The 17,320-nt window shown below is 41.9% G+C and overlaps 1 protein-coding gene across 1 annotated transcript in view; it reads right to left on the bottom strand.

The window, feature by feature from the left end:
• Positions 1-1,706: 1,706 nt before the first annotated feature.
• Positions 1,707-17,320, bottom strand: part of evlb (Enah/Vasp-like b) — an 81,532-nt gene continuing 65,918 nt past the window's right edge. The window contains exons 4-13 of the mRNA XM_079525528.1: positions 14,925-14,991; positions 9,157-9,224; positions 8,649-8,911; positions 7,984-8,087; positions 6,563-6,599; positions 5,391-5,442; positions 4,993-5,053; positions 4,802-4,856; positions 4,497-4,554; positions 1,707-2,951 (exon numbers count right to left, since the gene is read on the bottom strand). Of these exons, the coding sequence (XP_079381654.1) occupies positions 2,914-2,951; positions 4,497-4,554; positions 4,802-4,856; positions 4,993-5,053; positions 5,391-5,442; positions 6,563-6,599; positions 7,984-8,087; positions 8,649-8,911; positions 9,157-9,224; positions 14,925-14,991 (803 nt within the window). The 3' untranslated portion in view covers positions 1,707-2,913. The remainder of the gene's footprint in view (positions 2,952-4,496; positions 4,555-4,801; positions 4,857-4,992; positions 5,054-5,390; positions 5,443-6,562; positions 6,600-7,983; positions 8,088-8,648; positions 8,912-9,156; positions 9,225-14,924; positions 14,992-17,320) is intronic.

Genomic DNA, 17,320 nt, shown 5'->3' with positions numbered 1-17,320 from the left:
TAGTTAAAACAAAAACTAAGAATTATTTGGAAAATGTTCATTTCACACATACACACATAAATGCAAACCAGCTGACATAACTGCTCCCTGATTGGGCTGATGGTTTATAATAATGTGATTGGACTGAAGTCTTCCTCCTTGGCCTCACTATAGGCACTGTGATAGGCTGCTGACAGTAGGTATTCAATTTTGGTTCTAATGAAATGTTAGTTCCTTTTAGTGCAGAATGAATCACAACAGAAATGTATGTTTTGTAGCTAATTACTGGGAGAGGTAATAAAATAATTACCTGTACTTTCTGTGTTGTGTTAAACTTGTTTAACACTACTGTGTTAAACCAAAACCTCTGGCTGTATGGAAAATAATCACAACTTGGGAAACGTGGGTGAAGCATGCAGACAGACAGGATTTGGCTCAAGTCAGTGGCAGCAGGTTCAGTGTCTTGCTCAAGGACACAGACATAATACCAGACATGTTGCAATGGGTCGATTTACAGTGCCTAAGCCAAGAACTGATGCAATGAAGAATACAGTCATGTACAGGGCAATGACTTTCTGGAACTCTACCAGTATGCATCACAGAAATTAAGGGTAAAGGCACTTTAAGAAAAGACTGAAGGATTTTCTTATATATATGGCGAAATTGTAATTCTGTTTATGTCAATATACCAGTTAATGTAATCTAGAGTGAATGCACTAACCGTAGTTATGCTTTAATGTATTTGTTTTTTTGTTTTCTTTCTTTTCTTTTGTGATATCTGTAATGTTGTAATGTTTTTTTGTATGTATATTATTCTGTGAGGACCCCAGGAAGAATAGCTGTTGCCAGGTGCAACAGCTAATGGGGATCCTAAATAAAATAAAATAAACTAAACTTCGACACTAACTCTGGGGGAGCCCTGGATCGAACTGGTTCTACCGGCCACTCTACCTGGGCCCTGAACCACTGCCCACTGTAGTCAAAACATGGGATTTGTGAGAAATAATGTACACTTGCAACATCTTGTGGTTAACTAGATGGTGCAGGGTGATTTAGCCTTCCATGACATGAATAGGGTTGACAAGCAGCATCTCAATCTAATACAGCTAGATCAGTGGCTTTCAAACATTTTCATGTTGAGGACCCATCACCCAAATATGTATTTGGCCGTAGACCCCATCTAAAAAGATTTTGCCAGGGACACCCAGGAAAGATTCATGTAAAAAATGGCAAGTATAAAATGAAGTGAAATCATCTGTTCACACCAAAGATACCCCCAGTGAGACTGCCTGGCTTTGTGTGTGCCCCCTGTGACGTCATGTAGCAGCCAAGTCTATGGACTATTGCTGAAAATTACATTTGGGCATTGCAAAATGGAGCATTTAATCATGGTGTATAACTGTACCTATCTTTGTCTAAGCTGAGCTCTTGGTACCCCTCGCTCCACCCCTCTTCCAATCAACAGAAATTCATGGAGGATCAGAAAAGACGAATGTATGATGTCCTGTCGATGGAAGACCACAACCAAATGTTCCAGAAGCTCAAGGACATGATCGACTCCTTCAATGAAAAAGCTAATGTGGTGTACGTAGATGAGGAAGGGAGAAAGGGAAATCCTTGCATAACTCATATGGTAAGGGGATGTCAAAGGCAAAATAACAGTCATCCACAATAAAGACATGCGTTTCCCAAGAATAGACAAAATAAGATTACTTCGTTTAACCAAGTCATAGTTCACAGTTTTATTTGAATTTCTTTTTAAACTTTGTGTGTACTTTTTTTTTCCTAACCAGGAAGCACTTGGTCATAAAAGTAAATGATAAAATGAACAATACTTCACCATATCCTTGCAGCCAATGGATTTTTTTCCTTCTTCTTTTCTTAATTAACATGATCACAAATACTGTTTTTGTGTTTTTGTTGTTCATAAGATGGCAATATCCAAAGAACAGTGTTAATTCCATCCTCTGTTTCAAGCAGAGTTTTGTCTTTTCCGGTCACTGATTCCACACAGCCGTAAAGAATAAAAACGTTTAAAGAATTTGGTGTCCGTGTCAAAAAGAATGAGAAATACATTTGAGTGTGCTTTGTAACAAAACGAAACCCAAGGAAAGCAACATGAGCGATATAAAATACAAAAGACAAAATGTGCAATAATAATTAATACCGTATTAATATCATTCTCATTACCGTTTCATTATTACCATTGTACTCACTAAGCTACAGTACTACTACTCATATTCACATCATTACAAAGACGATCATAAAAATGATAGTGATACTGAAAATGATAGTAATAGCACAAAATAAATTCATTTGTTTTTTAAATTAAACAAAATAACTTGAATTCGTATCCATTTTCTTTTAACCACTTAAGCCCTATTTTCTTTTTATCTTTTTTGAAAACTTTCCCCCGATCTACAGTAAAAGCTCACAGCGGGTCGCATCCTGACACGTGAGCATGTCAATTTGACATTTTCTTTTAAAAAGGTATTTTTTTTTTGGTTTTTGGAAAATGTTTCAAAAAGTTCCGGCTATAATGACATGACCAAAATCCAGACTCCAGGGTTAACATGGTTATGCCGAGGCTAACGGACGGACGGACAGACATAATAAGACATCGGAGTAATCGGTGCGAGAGTGCGTCCCTCATCCGTGTCTTTTCCTTTCCAAAACGTAAAACCTGAACCAAACGTTTTTAAAAAGACATTAGATGATGGTGTGGTGTCACTACAACGCCGGTTTCCCCTTCCCCCCCTCACACACGTTGCTTCAACACCACAGCTACACAGAACGAATAGATGTCACAGTTTGGGCCCCTGTTCCTTCCTGGCTCTATTCCACAGGGCCACGGCAGCAGCTGCAGGGGGGGGAGGTGGGGGTGACGGCTCCAAAAAAAGGTGGGTCACGCTGGGGTGGAGTGGTTCTTGGAGATTATGTCGTGCTAATTCTACTGAGTTCATGTCTAATGGCTGCAAGAGAGAGATTTACACGGGAGAAAACACAGGCATCAAGTTAAGGCGATAACAGTGACTGCATAAGGTATGGTAAGGTACTGTATGTGCAAGGTTGGATGTGTAAAAAGGAGGAGATAGATATTTTCTTATTCTTATTCTATTGCATTAGGGTTAGGCATAATATTTGTGAGGTTAGGGTTAGGTTTAGGCATAGTTTTAGTTAAGTTAAATGTTAGACACAATCAAGGCGGACACCTGGGAAAGAGGGAGTCCCCTAAACTTGAGAGACAAGACAAACTAACACTCTACAATACATCGATGACTAAGATGGCAGCGGTGGCCGAACGGATTGCGGAGCGGTCTTGATACCGGAAGGTCGCCAGTTCGAATCAGCGGTCCGACACGTTAAAATTACCACCGCTGAAGTGCCCTTGAACAAGGCATTGAACCACTACGATGAAATGTTCTATGAGCAGGGCCTGGCTGGAAACAAGTTCTTGAGCCCAGATACCCTGGGTAAATATAGTAATCATTTCATTTCAAGATCTGTTCTTGTCCCCAAACAATACTAAAATCTAAATGGCTTGTCTGAGTGAGCTATGATGGTGAACTTTGTTTCCTAGAAAGTTAGAATTTCGAATTGACACCAACATAAATGTTCTTGCATAGTACATCCTAGACCTAGATAGCAAGTCAGTGACAGTCACATACAGTACCACGTTTGGAGCTCGCCCCTTATGGGTCAGTGTCTAGTCACGACTCACCACTATCAGAGCCATAGAGTATAGACAGAGTTGCGACATTGAGGGGTCAGACAACAGCCCGGTCAAGTGGTTCATGTACTCGCACGAGCCCGTAGACTCCAATGCATTCTGTAAACTTCCAGTGTCCCTATTCGCCAATATAAGTCTATGTAGAAGAGCGGCCATTGGACTGGTCCCATGAAGTGAACGGAGTTCCTCTGTCTATACTCTATGGCTCTCTATTATGTCTCTAATGCCACCTAGTGGTTCCAAAATTATATGACTCTTTATTGGCAGGGGACACATGCCATACTGTAACTCAAGAACTGCAAGAAATATGCCTGAGTGAGACAAACCATTTCTGTTTATAATAACCATTATTGTTACTATCTACGTAACGTGTTTCTGGTATGAAATGTTTAACCAATTATCCTAAAACACAACTACATCTCTGACATTTGTAACAAACAAAACAGCTTAACCCTTGAGATTTCAGCGAGCTATGATGGTTTCAATGTGGAGAGACTAGGGCTACCAACATTACAAATATAAGATTAATTGTCTACGGTTAATAATTTAATTGTGTTTTTTGCATTTAACACTGGAACATTACAATATGTATTTCTGTTTGCCTTTTAAGCTTCGTAATCACAATTCGCCGGCCCAGCCCATATGGCAATTGGCAACTGCATTGACATGTCGCTCCAATGAACAGTAGCGGCCAATGAAGTAGATCTACGTACTGTATGTAGTATATCTGCTGTATGATATATGAGATTGAACAGAAGCCCATTTTACTTTGTGGAAGGAAACGTACCATCAATGATCTCGTCCTTCACTTTGTGCAACTCACGGACAACTTCTTCCAAGATCTCCTGGTTAAAAGTAACAGAAACAGGAAGTTATTCTTCATAGAGCTCCACAGCCAAATACATTATAATCTTGGGGGTCCTTGACATGCAAAAGTTTGAGAACCACTGATTCATAGAAACATAGGTTTTTCCAGAAAACTGTTTTGGAAGACATTTTTAGAAGCGGTCCTAGCTACCGTCAAATCCTGACAGTACTGACCTGTTGACTAGTCTTTTGTCCTAATCCACAATCATTCCAAATGTATTTTACCTGTTTCATTCTGTCGAGGTCTAAGGCGTCTGCGTCACTGCCACTCGGCCGCACCCTGCAAAACAAAATATATTCAATTAGATTAATAGTATACCTATTACAATCCTGCAAAGCAAAACATGTTCAATGAGTTTAATGACTATCATTTCAAGTTAACAATGTACTGAAGGAGTAGAGATGCTTCAACACACCTGGAAACCAGCGATGACCTCTCTGCTGAGTTGGCCCGATCCCACGGCTTTTTGCCTCCATCTGGACGACAGACAGGATCAAATTAAATCAAATAAGATAAGGACGGACATTCATGTGTCATATAGCAGTGACAGAAACAAAGGAGAGGATGATGACAACTAGCATGGACAGGCTCTAGTTAGTTAGACAAACATATGATAGATAGATAGATAGATAGATAGATAGATAGATAGATAGATAGATAGATAGATAGATAGATAGATAGATAGATAGATAGATCTGTTGTGCTGTCCAACCACTGACCCTTCCTCTCATATCGTTGCTATCGGGCAGAAATCTCTCTCGATATTACAGTGCAGATAGTTGAATAGAAGCCTTTGTTTTGCGGTGGGCTCACCTATGGAGTTGTGTCCACTGCGGGTGCTGGGCGATGGAGAATTTGGGTCATCCTGCAGGAGGATGAGAACAAGCAATCACATCATCAACATCAACATCATCATCAGCATCAACATCAACATCAATCACATCTAGGGCTGCAACAGCTAATTGAACTAATTTATTCTGTTATAATAAATAATCGATGCTTAACAAAGGTGCCATGATATATTGCCATGATATAGGCCAGGGGTGGGCAACTGTGACGATGGAGAGGGCCACTATATTTCCATACTCACTCCCTAGGGCCATACATTACTGTCGTAGCAAAAAATATTTTTGCTATATTCAAATTGAAATCTTGAATAATTTTTTGCTATTTTTGAATTGGAATCCTGAAAATGTAAATTTGTATGTAATTTCAAATGCCTTTAATTATACTTGTGTTGAGCAATGAGCTACTAATTTAGACTGAAGTAATTCAAGCGGGTCATGTTTGCATGTTGTGGAATTGTAACAGCTGAAACCAATATTATATCAGTATTCTGACATTCACCTGAGGGCCACATTAAGTGAAGGTGGGGGCCGCATGTGGCCCCCGGGCCGCCAGTTGCCCACCCCTGATATAGGCAAAGGGTTTAAAAAATTGTGAAAATAGCTGATCTACAAGCTCACAGCGCATTTGCGAGCTTGTCTGTCTAAGTACAATGTCTAAATAGAAAGTCGAAAGGTTGCAGCCCTAATCACATCGCATTGAGTTCAGTACTCAAGTTGATCAGTTCCTTTGACAACTTTAAATTCACATTAAAATGATGGTTGGCCGATAACCTAATTTTAAATCCATGTACTGATCAAACACTAAATGAAAAACAAAACAAAAAAATCTAGATTTCATTGGTCAGTTTTTATGAAATTGTTTTGTGTTTTTTGATTTTGTTCTGTTTTGTTCTGTTTTTCTTGACTCCTGCCCCCCTTTCCCAAAAGGAAGGGGGACAGGGCAAGGGCAAAATACAAAGGTATTTTGTTTTTGTCTGTGTTTTGTATTGTTGCTCCCTGTCCCCTTTCCCCAAAAGGACCACACTGGAAACAAGCCTACTGGCTTTCTTGTGTCTCTATCTTTTGAATCAATATTCAATAAAGTAATCAATGAAACAAACAAATCACTTCATGGTAGGCATTGGTCGCATCACTCACATTTTGGCTGTCCTCTGGTCTTTCTGAAGCCGCCTTCCTTCTGGGGGCAAGAAGAAGCCTTGAGTCACAACCAGGCTGTTCAAGTCATTCAGCTCTGTGTCTTACACCAGTGGTTCTCAAACCTTTTCATGTCAAGGACCCCCAAATTGACACTTATTAGCCCGCGGACCCCCATTTGAAAACATATGCCAGGGACCCCCATAAGAGAAGGCTACACGGACCTCCATTTAATGGCAAACTTGTCACACTCCAGGCTGCATGAACTCAAGTGCTGTTTTCTGACCCCTCAATGTCTCAGCTATATGGCTCTGATTGACAATTGAAATGTTCTTGCACATAACAGAATTTGAGTTTTCTTTTTCTTTTCTTTTTTACCTCAGCAGCCAGTCTGACAAATGCATTTCAGTTCCTCAAGCTTTCATCAGGGTTTCAGTGATGAAGGCCTGCCGTCCGTTTGTTACACTGATGAAGGCCTGCCATAACGTGTCCGTTTGTTACACTGATGAAGGCCTGCCATAACGCGTCCGTTTGTTACACTGATGAAGGCCTGCCATAACATGTCCGTTTGTTATACTGATGAAGGCCTGCCGTGTCCGTTTGTTACACTGATGAAGGCCTGCCATAACACGTCCGTTTGTTACACTGATGAAGGCCTGTCGTGTCCGTTTGTTACACTGATGAAGGCCTGCCATAACGTGTCCGTTTGTTACACTGATGAAGGCCTGCCATAACGTGTCCGTTTGTTACACTGATGAAGGCCTGCCATAACGTGTCCGTTTGTTACACTGATGAAGGCCTGCCATAACACGTCCGTTTGTTACACTGATGAAGGCCTGCCATAACGTGTCCGTTTGTTACACTGATGAAGGCCTGCCATAACGTGTCCGTTTGTTACACTGATGAAGGCCTGCCATAACGTGTCCGTTTGTTACACTGATGAAGGCCTGCCATAACACGTCCGTCTGTTACACTGATGAAGGCCTGCCATAACACGTCCGTTTGGTATACTGATGAAGGCCTGCCATAACACGTCCGTTTGGTATACTGATGAAGGCCTGCCATAACGCGTCCGTTTGGTAAGACTGCTGCTGCGGTAAATAAAATAAAAAAGCGAAATATTTCTGTCGCGAGTGAAATGTTTTTTGAACACAAATCTTCTCTTCTGTGAGTCCCTGGCTGGCACAAAACATTTTCAGATAGAGGGGTCCGCGGCCAAATAGAAATCGATTTGGGGGGTCCTGGGCACAAACAGCTAAAATGCTGTTTATAGTTTGTTGTTTATTATAGGATTCCAATTAGAGACACACAAATGAGCCTCTAGTCTTCCTGGGGTCCTGAACAAAGCGAATACAATTTAAACTATATGAACAACAATGAAAAAAATAGTATGGATGTGTGGATGAATGACTGGATGCACAGACCTTCGTGCCAACAGAGCGTTCATCTCTTCCATGAGTCCTCCACTAGCACCTCCACTGGTCCGGTTGGCATCATTTTTTGTGCCCGAAGAAGAGCTGTCCTCAGACTGTGAGGAGTAGAAGGCAAGGCGAGGCCATTTTATTTGCATGGCACATTTCGACAGCAAGGCAATTCAACATGCTTTACACAGAACATCAAGCAAAGGAAACACAATTTTACAATGACATTAGGATGCATAAAACAAAAGAAGTAAAAATAACTTAATAACAGAGAGGAGAGGAGAGGATGAAACGAGATGATGTGAAGGAAGAGTAGAGGAGACATGAGAGGAGACAGGAGAATATAGGAACAGAGATGAGAGGAAAAGAGATCAGTGGAAAATATGGAACTGTGGTGTCCCTCAGGCTCTTATGAAATCATTATAAGCTGATTCCCTACACTCAGAAGCTAATGAGCTGAATCTACATTAACGTGTAACAGTTATGAGTTAACTCATCAGAGGAACGAAGCACAACTACTTCAAAACGGAAGGTAACTAACTACAGCCAAAAATAGCAGATCTACAAGCTGCTATTTTTGGTGAGGGGAAAAAGCACAGAGACAACTCCGGAAAGAGAGAGAAAGAAAGAAAGAAAGAAAGAACATTTGATAAAAAGGCACATCTCACTCTTCCAACACGCCGTAGCTTGGCTCCGGCAATCATGGCGGCGAGTCCCGTGGCGGCCTGGGACGGATCGTCGCCACATCCCATGGGGAGGGGAGGGGGGAGAGGAGGCGGAGGTGCCACGGCCAAGGGCGGAGGGGGCCCGGGGGGTGGCGGAGGGGGCGGGGGGCCCACGCCCATGTTCATGTTCATGTTCATGTTCATGGGCGGAGGCATGGCGGGGGCCGCTACCGAGAGCACGACAGGGTGGCCCTGGAAAGGAGAACCTGCGGAAGGAGGAGGAAGCAACTAAAGGTTATTGTAGTTAGTCAAAAACTACAATAACCCATTAAGACCTGAGGACACAATTCAAAGATTTGCACACATTTTCACGATTTTCCAAAAATAGCAGATATACAAGCTCGATGAGCTTGTATATATATATATATATATATATATATATAATTATTATTATTATTATTTTATTTTTTTACATAATAGAGCTTTAAAACTGCATCCTCTGTGTCTGTACCTGAGTTGGAAGACCGTCGCTCCCGTTCCATGTGGGCTTGTATCTGCTGCTGCTGTTCCATCATCTGCCTGCAGAGACACCAGCAAACACAGTCAGTCAGTCACCTAACAGTATAGAACTACAACCCCCAGCAAACACTGTCAGTCACCTAACAGTATAGAACTACAACCCCCAGCAAACACTGTCAGTCACCTAACAGTATAGAACTACAACCCCCAGCAAACACTGTCAGTCACCTAACAGTATAGAACTACAACCCCCAGCAAACACTGTCAATCACCTAACAGTATAGAACTACAACCCCCAGCAAACTTGTATTGTCAGTCACCAAACAACATTAGAACTACAATGACCACATTCACGTACTTTATCATCATGCAACAACCATTATGTGATTAAGTGTCTGTCTGTCTGTCTGTCTGTCTGTCTGTCTGTCTGTCTGTCTGTCTGTCTGTGTTAGAGGCCTGGTTGGTCGGTCAGATCTGCCAGTCAGACAGCAGTCGGTCTAGTCAGTCATTCAGCTCAGGCGGTTAGTCTGTCTTGTGAGCTTGTAGATCTAATATAAAATAAATACTTGAACTAATGTGGGGAAAGATATATAGAATAAACTTAATACTTGTAGGCCTATGGGGGTCCCTGGCACAAAATCTTTTTAGATGTAGGGTTCAATACATATTGATTTGGGGCTCCATTAACATCCAAAAGTTTGAGAATCACTCAGAGAAGAATGCTCTGAAAGGCACCGACCACAGAGCTACCTGCGTGGAATAGAAACAACACAGCCCTCCTTCCCCCTCTCGCTCCACACATGTGTCTCTGATGTGAGAAGCACATGTAAAAAACACAGGCTTTTAGAGAGACAAGGGTTCAGACTCAGTGTAGAGGAAGTGGAATTTTCCAGATGCTTTTTGTCAGAGATGTGCAGAGTCAGCACCCCCCTGACTCCACCACCACCACACAGCAGAATCTCTGCTCTGAGCAGTACTGTGTACGTGCCACTGGAGGGAGCTCTGTGCTAACGTGTGTACTAGTGGATCTAGACAGAATAGACACTCCCTCTTTAAAATCCTCCAGTAGCCATGCCCCTCAGGCCCCCCCTCCACACACACCTGTTGCAAACACAACAACAACCTTGTGTTTGGTAGTAAAAAAAAAAAGAGTGAAAAAATAAACAACTTATAATGTAACTTTAGTTTACACCTCCTCATGGAAGTTGAGTGGAGTAGTCTGGGTTGTTAGGAAGTGAAAACGGCTCAGTCACAAGTGTGTGACAGTTTGAATGAGAAGTTAATTCATCTTCATAACAAACTGCTTGGTCGTTTTGCTTTTGCTCTGCAGGTGAGCTACCTAATGCAATAGCATTAGTGTGTGTGTGTGTGTGTGTGTGTGTGTGTGTGTGTGTGTGTGTGTGTGTGTGTGTGCGTGCGTGCGTGCGTGCGTGTGTGGGGTGCGTGTGTGCGCACGTGCGAAATGAACAAACACACAGTGAAGTGCTGTGTGCATGGTCCAGCTAGGGTCCTATATACATTTATAGAATACATATACAGACACAATGTTTTGTTTGGGGTGTCACAGCACCAAATCTTTATCCTTATCCTAAACCTATTCATACTCCAGTTAAAAATAGGTGCAAGGTGACCACCACCAAAACGGTGGTTAGTAAAAACAGAGATGTATCCCGACTCCCCACAGCTTCCTTCCTATAAGATTATCTGATATAAAACTAACATTATATATATTTATGTACACCTACTGTACGTATACTAGGCTGTGTATGTTGTGACAGGATATAATATGTCTATACAGTATGTGTAATATACTGTAGGCTGTGTTGTAACCAGAATATGTAGTATGTGTATCTGCTGTTGCTAGTGAGTTGTGACAGGGTAGTGTACAGTATGTGGCTCTTGGTCAGCTCACTTTATATCTTTCTACCTTCCTTACTTCTACTCAAAGCTTATGGTGCCTCTCTCAACCTGCTCCACAGGTACACGAGCCAGGGTGCAAGACCCCAGAGCTCAGATTCTTCTCAGCCCTGAGTCATTTTCCTGTGACATGCTGTGAATGCTGGACCCTAGAGCCTGCCTTAAGTCCCTGACCACTGCACCAATGCTATGTGCAGTACTAAACATCAAAAGCTGAGTGAGAAGATGGCAGCCAGGTGTATGAGGCTGGTCGACTCAAGGTAGGAAGTGTTTTGTTTTTGCTGTGTGGATACTAGTGTGATTCAAGCTGGTGTACTATTATTGACATTTTGGGACCCAATGACTGGGTGGCAATGAAACATGTTTCAGTAACTGCTTCTGGCTCTGGAATTTAATGCTGATGTGAATCTACAGTTTGTATGTTGTGTTGTTGAAGGTATCTGCCGTTGAAGGTATGTGAGTTGTAACAGGGAACAGTATGTGTGTATGTGGCTCTTGATCACTTCAATAATCCTATGAGTGAATTAGCTATTTCCTATGCTTTTTGTTAGAACTATAAGGTTTTGGGCTTTGACATATTAACAGCCATCAATTCCAAATATAAATTTTCAATTGAAGACTGATAAACAGTAGGTTATGTGTGTTGCGTTGCTGAGGTTCGTTGTGGCAGGGTGGCTGTATTGGTTCATGACTGGCATGGTGGCAAAGAATGTCTCTATGAAGGGCCTCTTTCTCTCTCTCTCTCTCTCTCTCTCTCTCTCTCCAACAGTGAATATCAACAATACTGCTTTGCAGTAGTATTGTGACTTGTCATTGATCTTTGATTGGCCTAGTTTCTGTTGCCCCTCTGATTGATTTGCAACAGTCTGTGTAACTGGCCTCATTTATTTCAACAGACAGATGTGTTGATGTATGTATGGAGTCCCGTCAGTGTGGGGGAGACCCGTGCATTGCACAGAACATGTTCTTCTGTTTAGAACACGTCAAATTGACATTCCAACTGACCCAGTAAGGCCTGATGGAAATGCAGCTTAGTTGAGAGGAGTGAAGTTTAGTTGAATAGAGTTACAAGCTTTGTGTGACTGTGATGCGGTGAGAAAACAACAACATTACAATAAACAAAGCTGTGACGACGTGCACATCTCAGCTGTAAGCTAAGATGAAAAGAAAAACTTAACTAGTCTAAATCAACCCATTTCAACCAACTATAATAAGTAAAATATAAAATTATTCAAATGCAATGCAGTTCAACTTGGTTTGGCTCCCACAGTGTCAGTTTTCTTTGTTGTGAGTAAAAAGGAAGAAAAAAACCTAATCTTAACCCATGGAATGGTGCATGAACCCCACCACTATTGTGTCACGCACGCACGCACGCACGCACGCACGCACGTTGTGTTGTCTCCTATGCAAGCAGACAGTCATCCTTCACAATCACACAGTGAGGATGCTTTGCGTGGCAGCAGCACAGATCAGAGTGGGTCTACAGTATATAACAGACAGCGGATCAGAGGGAGGTATATCACCATCATCATATTTGTCCATGTAAGCCCTGGGCTTTTGGAATGGGGACAAACTGAACAGATTGAAACCAATGTAGAAAAAATAAATAAAAAATACATGGACAACAAAGACCTAGTTGTGTCAGAGAGAGACTGACTGACTGACTGACTGACTGACTGACTGACTGACTGAAAGTGAGAGTATACAGTATACAGTAATAGTAGGAAAATAAAATGGCACAAAAGCTCATAGATTATCCTGGGTCACCAAAACAGCCTGAAGGCATAATCTCTTAACACCCATTATCAAACTGACTGGAATCTGCCACCATGACTTAGCAAAAAAATAATTGCAGGCCTTGTGTTCTTTTTAAGGCTTTTGTGTTGCCTCCTACATACTGTATTTCCCGTTGGTAGTTGCAATAACTCAACTGTCTTTTTCATCCACCCCTAGGGTGATAGATACAGCTTTAATCTGACATTTTAAAAGGAGACAGGAGAGGAGAGGTGTGGAGAGAGTGCGTATATCTATTCTACGTCCGAGCATAGACATGGTAACGCCCCACCTGCCTCTGATAGCTATATGCTGGATAGTCTGATGCAAGGTTACTCCTTGGTGGGAAATAAATAATACAAGTACAATATAATACAAGAGAATGACAGCTTGGCACGTGCGACACTAACTTATTTTTGTAGAAGAGGCAAACTAATATTGTTTATGCCATTTAAATTATTTGTATACATGGAAACTTGAAACATTATTGTACTATAAAAAGGTCTCTTTTCCATTGATCATTATCTTTTTTAGTATAGTATTAGTTTACTATAATTAGATTAGAAAGCAAACGGCATAACAATATTAGTTTGCCTTTGCCTCTTCTACAAAAATAAACGTACAATTCACTGTCACGTGTGCCAAGCTGCCATTCTCTTTATCATTATTTCCCACCAAACACAAGTGTTTCACCAAACACTTGTGTTTGATTGCCCCCCCTCCCCCCATCACACACAACTGTTTGGTCAAACCACGTGACTTCCATTGGAAAAGCATTGAGGCGGCCATGAAACACGGACAGCACAGAGCATGTTCGTCTGATATGTCTGTACGAAGCCTCAGAGTCATAGGTGGCAGCAACTAGGAAGGCATTTATACACAGAGGTGGGCGAGGCAGCGAATACTTTCACCAACAGTCAAACGGCAAACGGCAGAACATCTCTAAAAATAGCCAAACAACCTTTATTTTCCCCAACATGAAGTCCTGTCAGTTTGAACAGATAGATTTGATGTGGTTCCTCCTTTTTATTTTATTTTATTATTGTTTTGCAAGCAAAAAAGGCCTCAAACTGGATGATATAAAATAAGCGGTTGGCAGCTGACGACGTTCGTGTTTACCATTGCCGTCTCCTTGTTAAAAGAAAAAATATATTTTGTTTTCGTCTTTGTTTTTGCCTCTGAGGGAACCAACAGCTTTTTTTTTTTTAGAAACAGGTCTGCTTGTTAATCGGTCTTGAGAGATTACCTTCCTCCTAATGGGAATCTGAATAGCAATATGCTACATAAAACTGTCCGTGATCACTTGAAGGGGGAGAGGACTTGTTACCCTTCAAACTGCCCTCCACTTGCTTCTCAGCCCACTTTTTTGTGAACTACTGTACTGTAATTACTTTACCACGTTAAAACTGGTTTATGGCCAGTGACGTAATTGACGTAATGAAATCAATAAATCCCTTATGGCCACTGACGTAATTGACGTAATCGATTGATTCCCAATAATCGGGAGCTTATTGTCGCAAAATTTAGCATTTTTTAGCTAATTTTGCTAACGGCCGATGTAATCTTCCTAAAACCGGCCGAAAATCCGCGCGTGCACGGTCGATCGTGCACGCGCGTGATCGCGCATGCATCGCTGCGTAAAATGCGATGTTTTGGGCTTGATTAGAGCTTAATTTGACTTAGTTATGAAAAATATGATGATAGCTTAGCATTCCGGACATCTTTCATTGTGGCACACTAGCAAAGCTACTGCCGGATATTTTGATCCTAACCGGATGTGGTCATCGTTCACTCGCTCCTTTTGGTCAGAATCGGCAAAATGGTGACGTTACCGCCACCATCAGGACTGATTGTCCCAATACTATGGTCTTGCCCCGTCAGAATGAGATATAGTGTGTATATCGCGGATTTTTCTATTGGCATTAAAAAGACAAATTAAACATTTGAAAAATGCTGGCTGAAGAATCAATCCACTGTTAATTAGGCTTGGCCACAAGAGGGTTAAAAAACTACAATTTCTCCATTTTGTAGCACACAGATCACATTCATGGCTGCTTCGTGGTATTTTACCTTGCTCTCTGAGCCTCAATCTCATCTGTGGTTGGTCCATTCTGGACCTGCCGCTGCACAGCTGGACCTGGAGGGGGGGGGGGGGGGGGGAGAGGAGGGAGAGAGGAGAGAGAGAGAGAGAAGAGAGAGAGAGAGAGAGGGAGGGAGAGAGGGAGAGAGAGGTTATTTGCCAGGTGAGGCTGAGATGGGAATACACTTCCTATCACAACCTTGGTGTCATCCTGGACCCCAACCCTCTTCTACCAGTCCCATGTCCACCAGATCACTAAAACTGCCTCTTTCCAGCTTTGCAACATTGACAACCTTCATCCCCCTCGTATGTACTGTATTATTATTATGGTATTATTATTACTTTCTGGATTTCTATATTTTGGCTATAATGTTCCCCCATGGGGTTCAAGTGGTGCTTCAGAAGCAGGCGGAGTGCATCGCTCATCAGAACTGACCTGTATGCTCACGTTACCACGGTTCAACTGGGATAATGTCTCATACACACGCACACGCACACACACGTTACGCAGTCTCACAGCCAGTGTCACCGTATATCTTTCTCCTGTGGTATAAGACTTTGGCCTGCTCACCCTCCACCTGCAGACCAGCTGTCACATCAAATGCACACACACACACACACACACACACACACACACACACACACACACACACACACACACACACACACACACACACACTTGCGCTTGCACTCCTGTACTGTATCTGTGGTGAGATGCCAGTAGCACAGCTGCTAAGTATTATGCTAACTACAAGCTCTGTGTGTGTGTGTACCATTCTCCAATCGACTTGGCTAGCGTCATTAACAATAAATACAGTTGCAACAGCAAGCCACTGTAGCAGTTTCAAAGAAATATCATTGATGTAGGCCTACAAACTCTTGACTTGATGCAAAAATAAATAAAAAAATAAAAGAAAAAAAACTGACAACCCAACCATTTTATTTTGAATGAAAGTCGTCCGTCTGTGTGTTCCACACGGCAACTCTATGACCGTTTCCCAACTCAGGCTTCTCTGAGGAAGCCCTGAGGTGTCTCCGTGGCAACCAAACCAAACGGCGTTGATGGCCGACAACAATCAAGTAACAGAGACCCAGATAACACTGAACAACAAAACACCCTGACTCGCATGTCACTACACAGTACACACACACACACACACACACACACACACACACACACACACACACACACACACACAGGACAACAGAACACCCTGACTCATGTCACTACACGCAGACCTTATCAGTTCTTCAACACATACTCTACTCTACTACTGTAGCAAACACACATTGTATTATTATACTTTAATTATACATCATCATTTTAGGACGTTGTGGGAAATGGCCAAAGATTGCTGGAAAATGGCAGGTCTACAAGCTCACAAAGCTACTAAGTATAAATCATCATACCTTCAACCCTTATCCCTATAAACCTAACTTCTAAATGTCTAATTCTGAATCTTTTCAAGATCAGGAAAATGTCTTAACTTTTCTGAAATAGGGGGGGATTTGGCCCTAACAATTTAGTACACACACACACACACACACACACACACACACACACACACACACACACACACACACACACACACACACACACACACACAGTCACACACACACACACACACACACACACACACACACACACACACACACACACACACACACACACACACAATTCAAGATGACAACAATACAAACATGGTAACTGCTACTATTGACATATTATGTCCAGTTTTTAAGTTTCGTTCTTCTTCATTCTCTTTCAAACTTTCTTGAAACTGAAATGATGGAGCTTGTACCACAAAGAATTTCACCCACTTTTTATAGGACTTTAAATAGGGCTTACGTTGTTATTAATACTTATTGCATTATTGTAAGCCTGGGTCCAGGCGGGGAGCCACCAAATCGTTGTTGTTGGACAGAAACCTCTCATTCAACCTCATATTTCTAACTTTTTGTGTTTTCCCGTAAATTAACGCCCTACTTGATCCTACTGCAGCATCACACAAAAAACATTGAAAGTAGCAGATCGACAAGCTCGAAACGTGACGTGAGGCGACACGTTGTGAGCTTGCAGATCTGCTACTTTTGCACACAAAAAAATGGAATCCTGAAAAGTAACAGTTTTGGACATAATGAGGTTTCCACCCGACAGAGACGGTTATGTATCTTTTAGGGTCTCGAGCATAGGTCTCAAGCTAAAAAAGTTTGTGAAACCCCTGGTGTACAGCACTAGTCCACAATGACGACAACAACAACAACACTCATTGACGCCAATAATAACCTTCAAACTACCAACGGGTCTCACACAACAACGGAAGCCATACACACTTTCCTAACAAGGCCAAATGCAACCACGGTATTGAGAACGACGACACACACA

The sequence above is a fragment of the Electrona antarctica genome (genome assembly GCF_951216825.1).
Source record: "Electrona antarctica genome assembly, chromosome: 17".
In the NCBI taxonomy this organism is placed as follows: Eukaryota; Metazoa; Chordata; class Actinopteri; order Myctophiformes; family Myctophidae; genus Electrona; species Electrona antarctica.
Note: the sequence above shows the minus strand (reverse complement) of the source record. Positions and strands in the feature narration are given on the sequence as shown.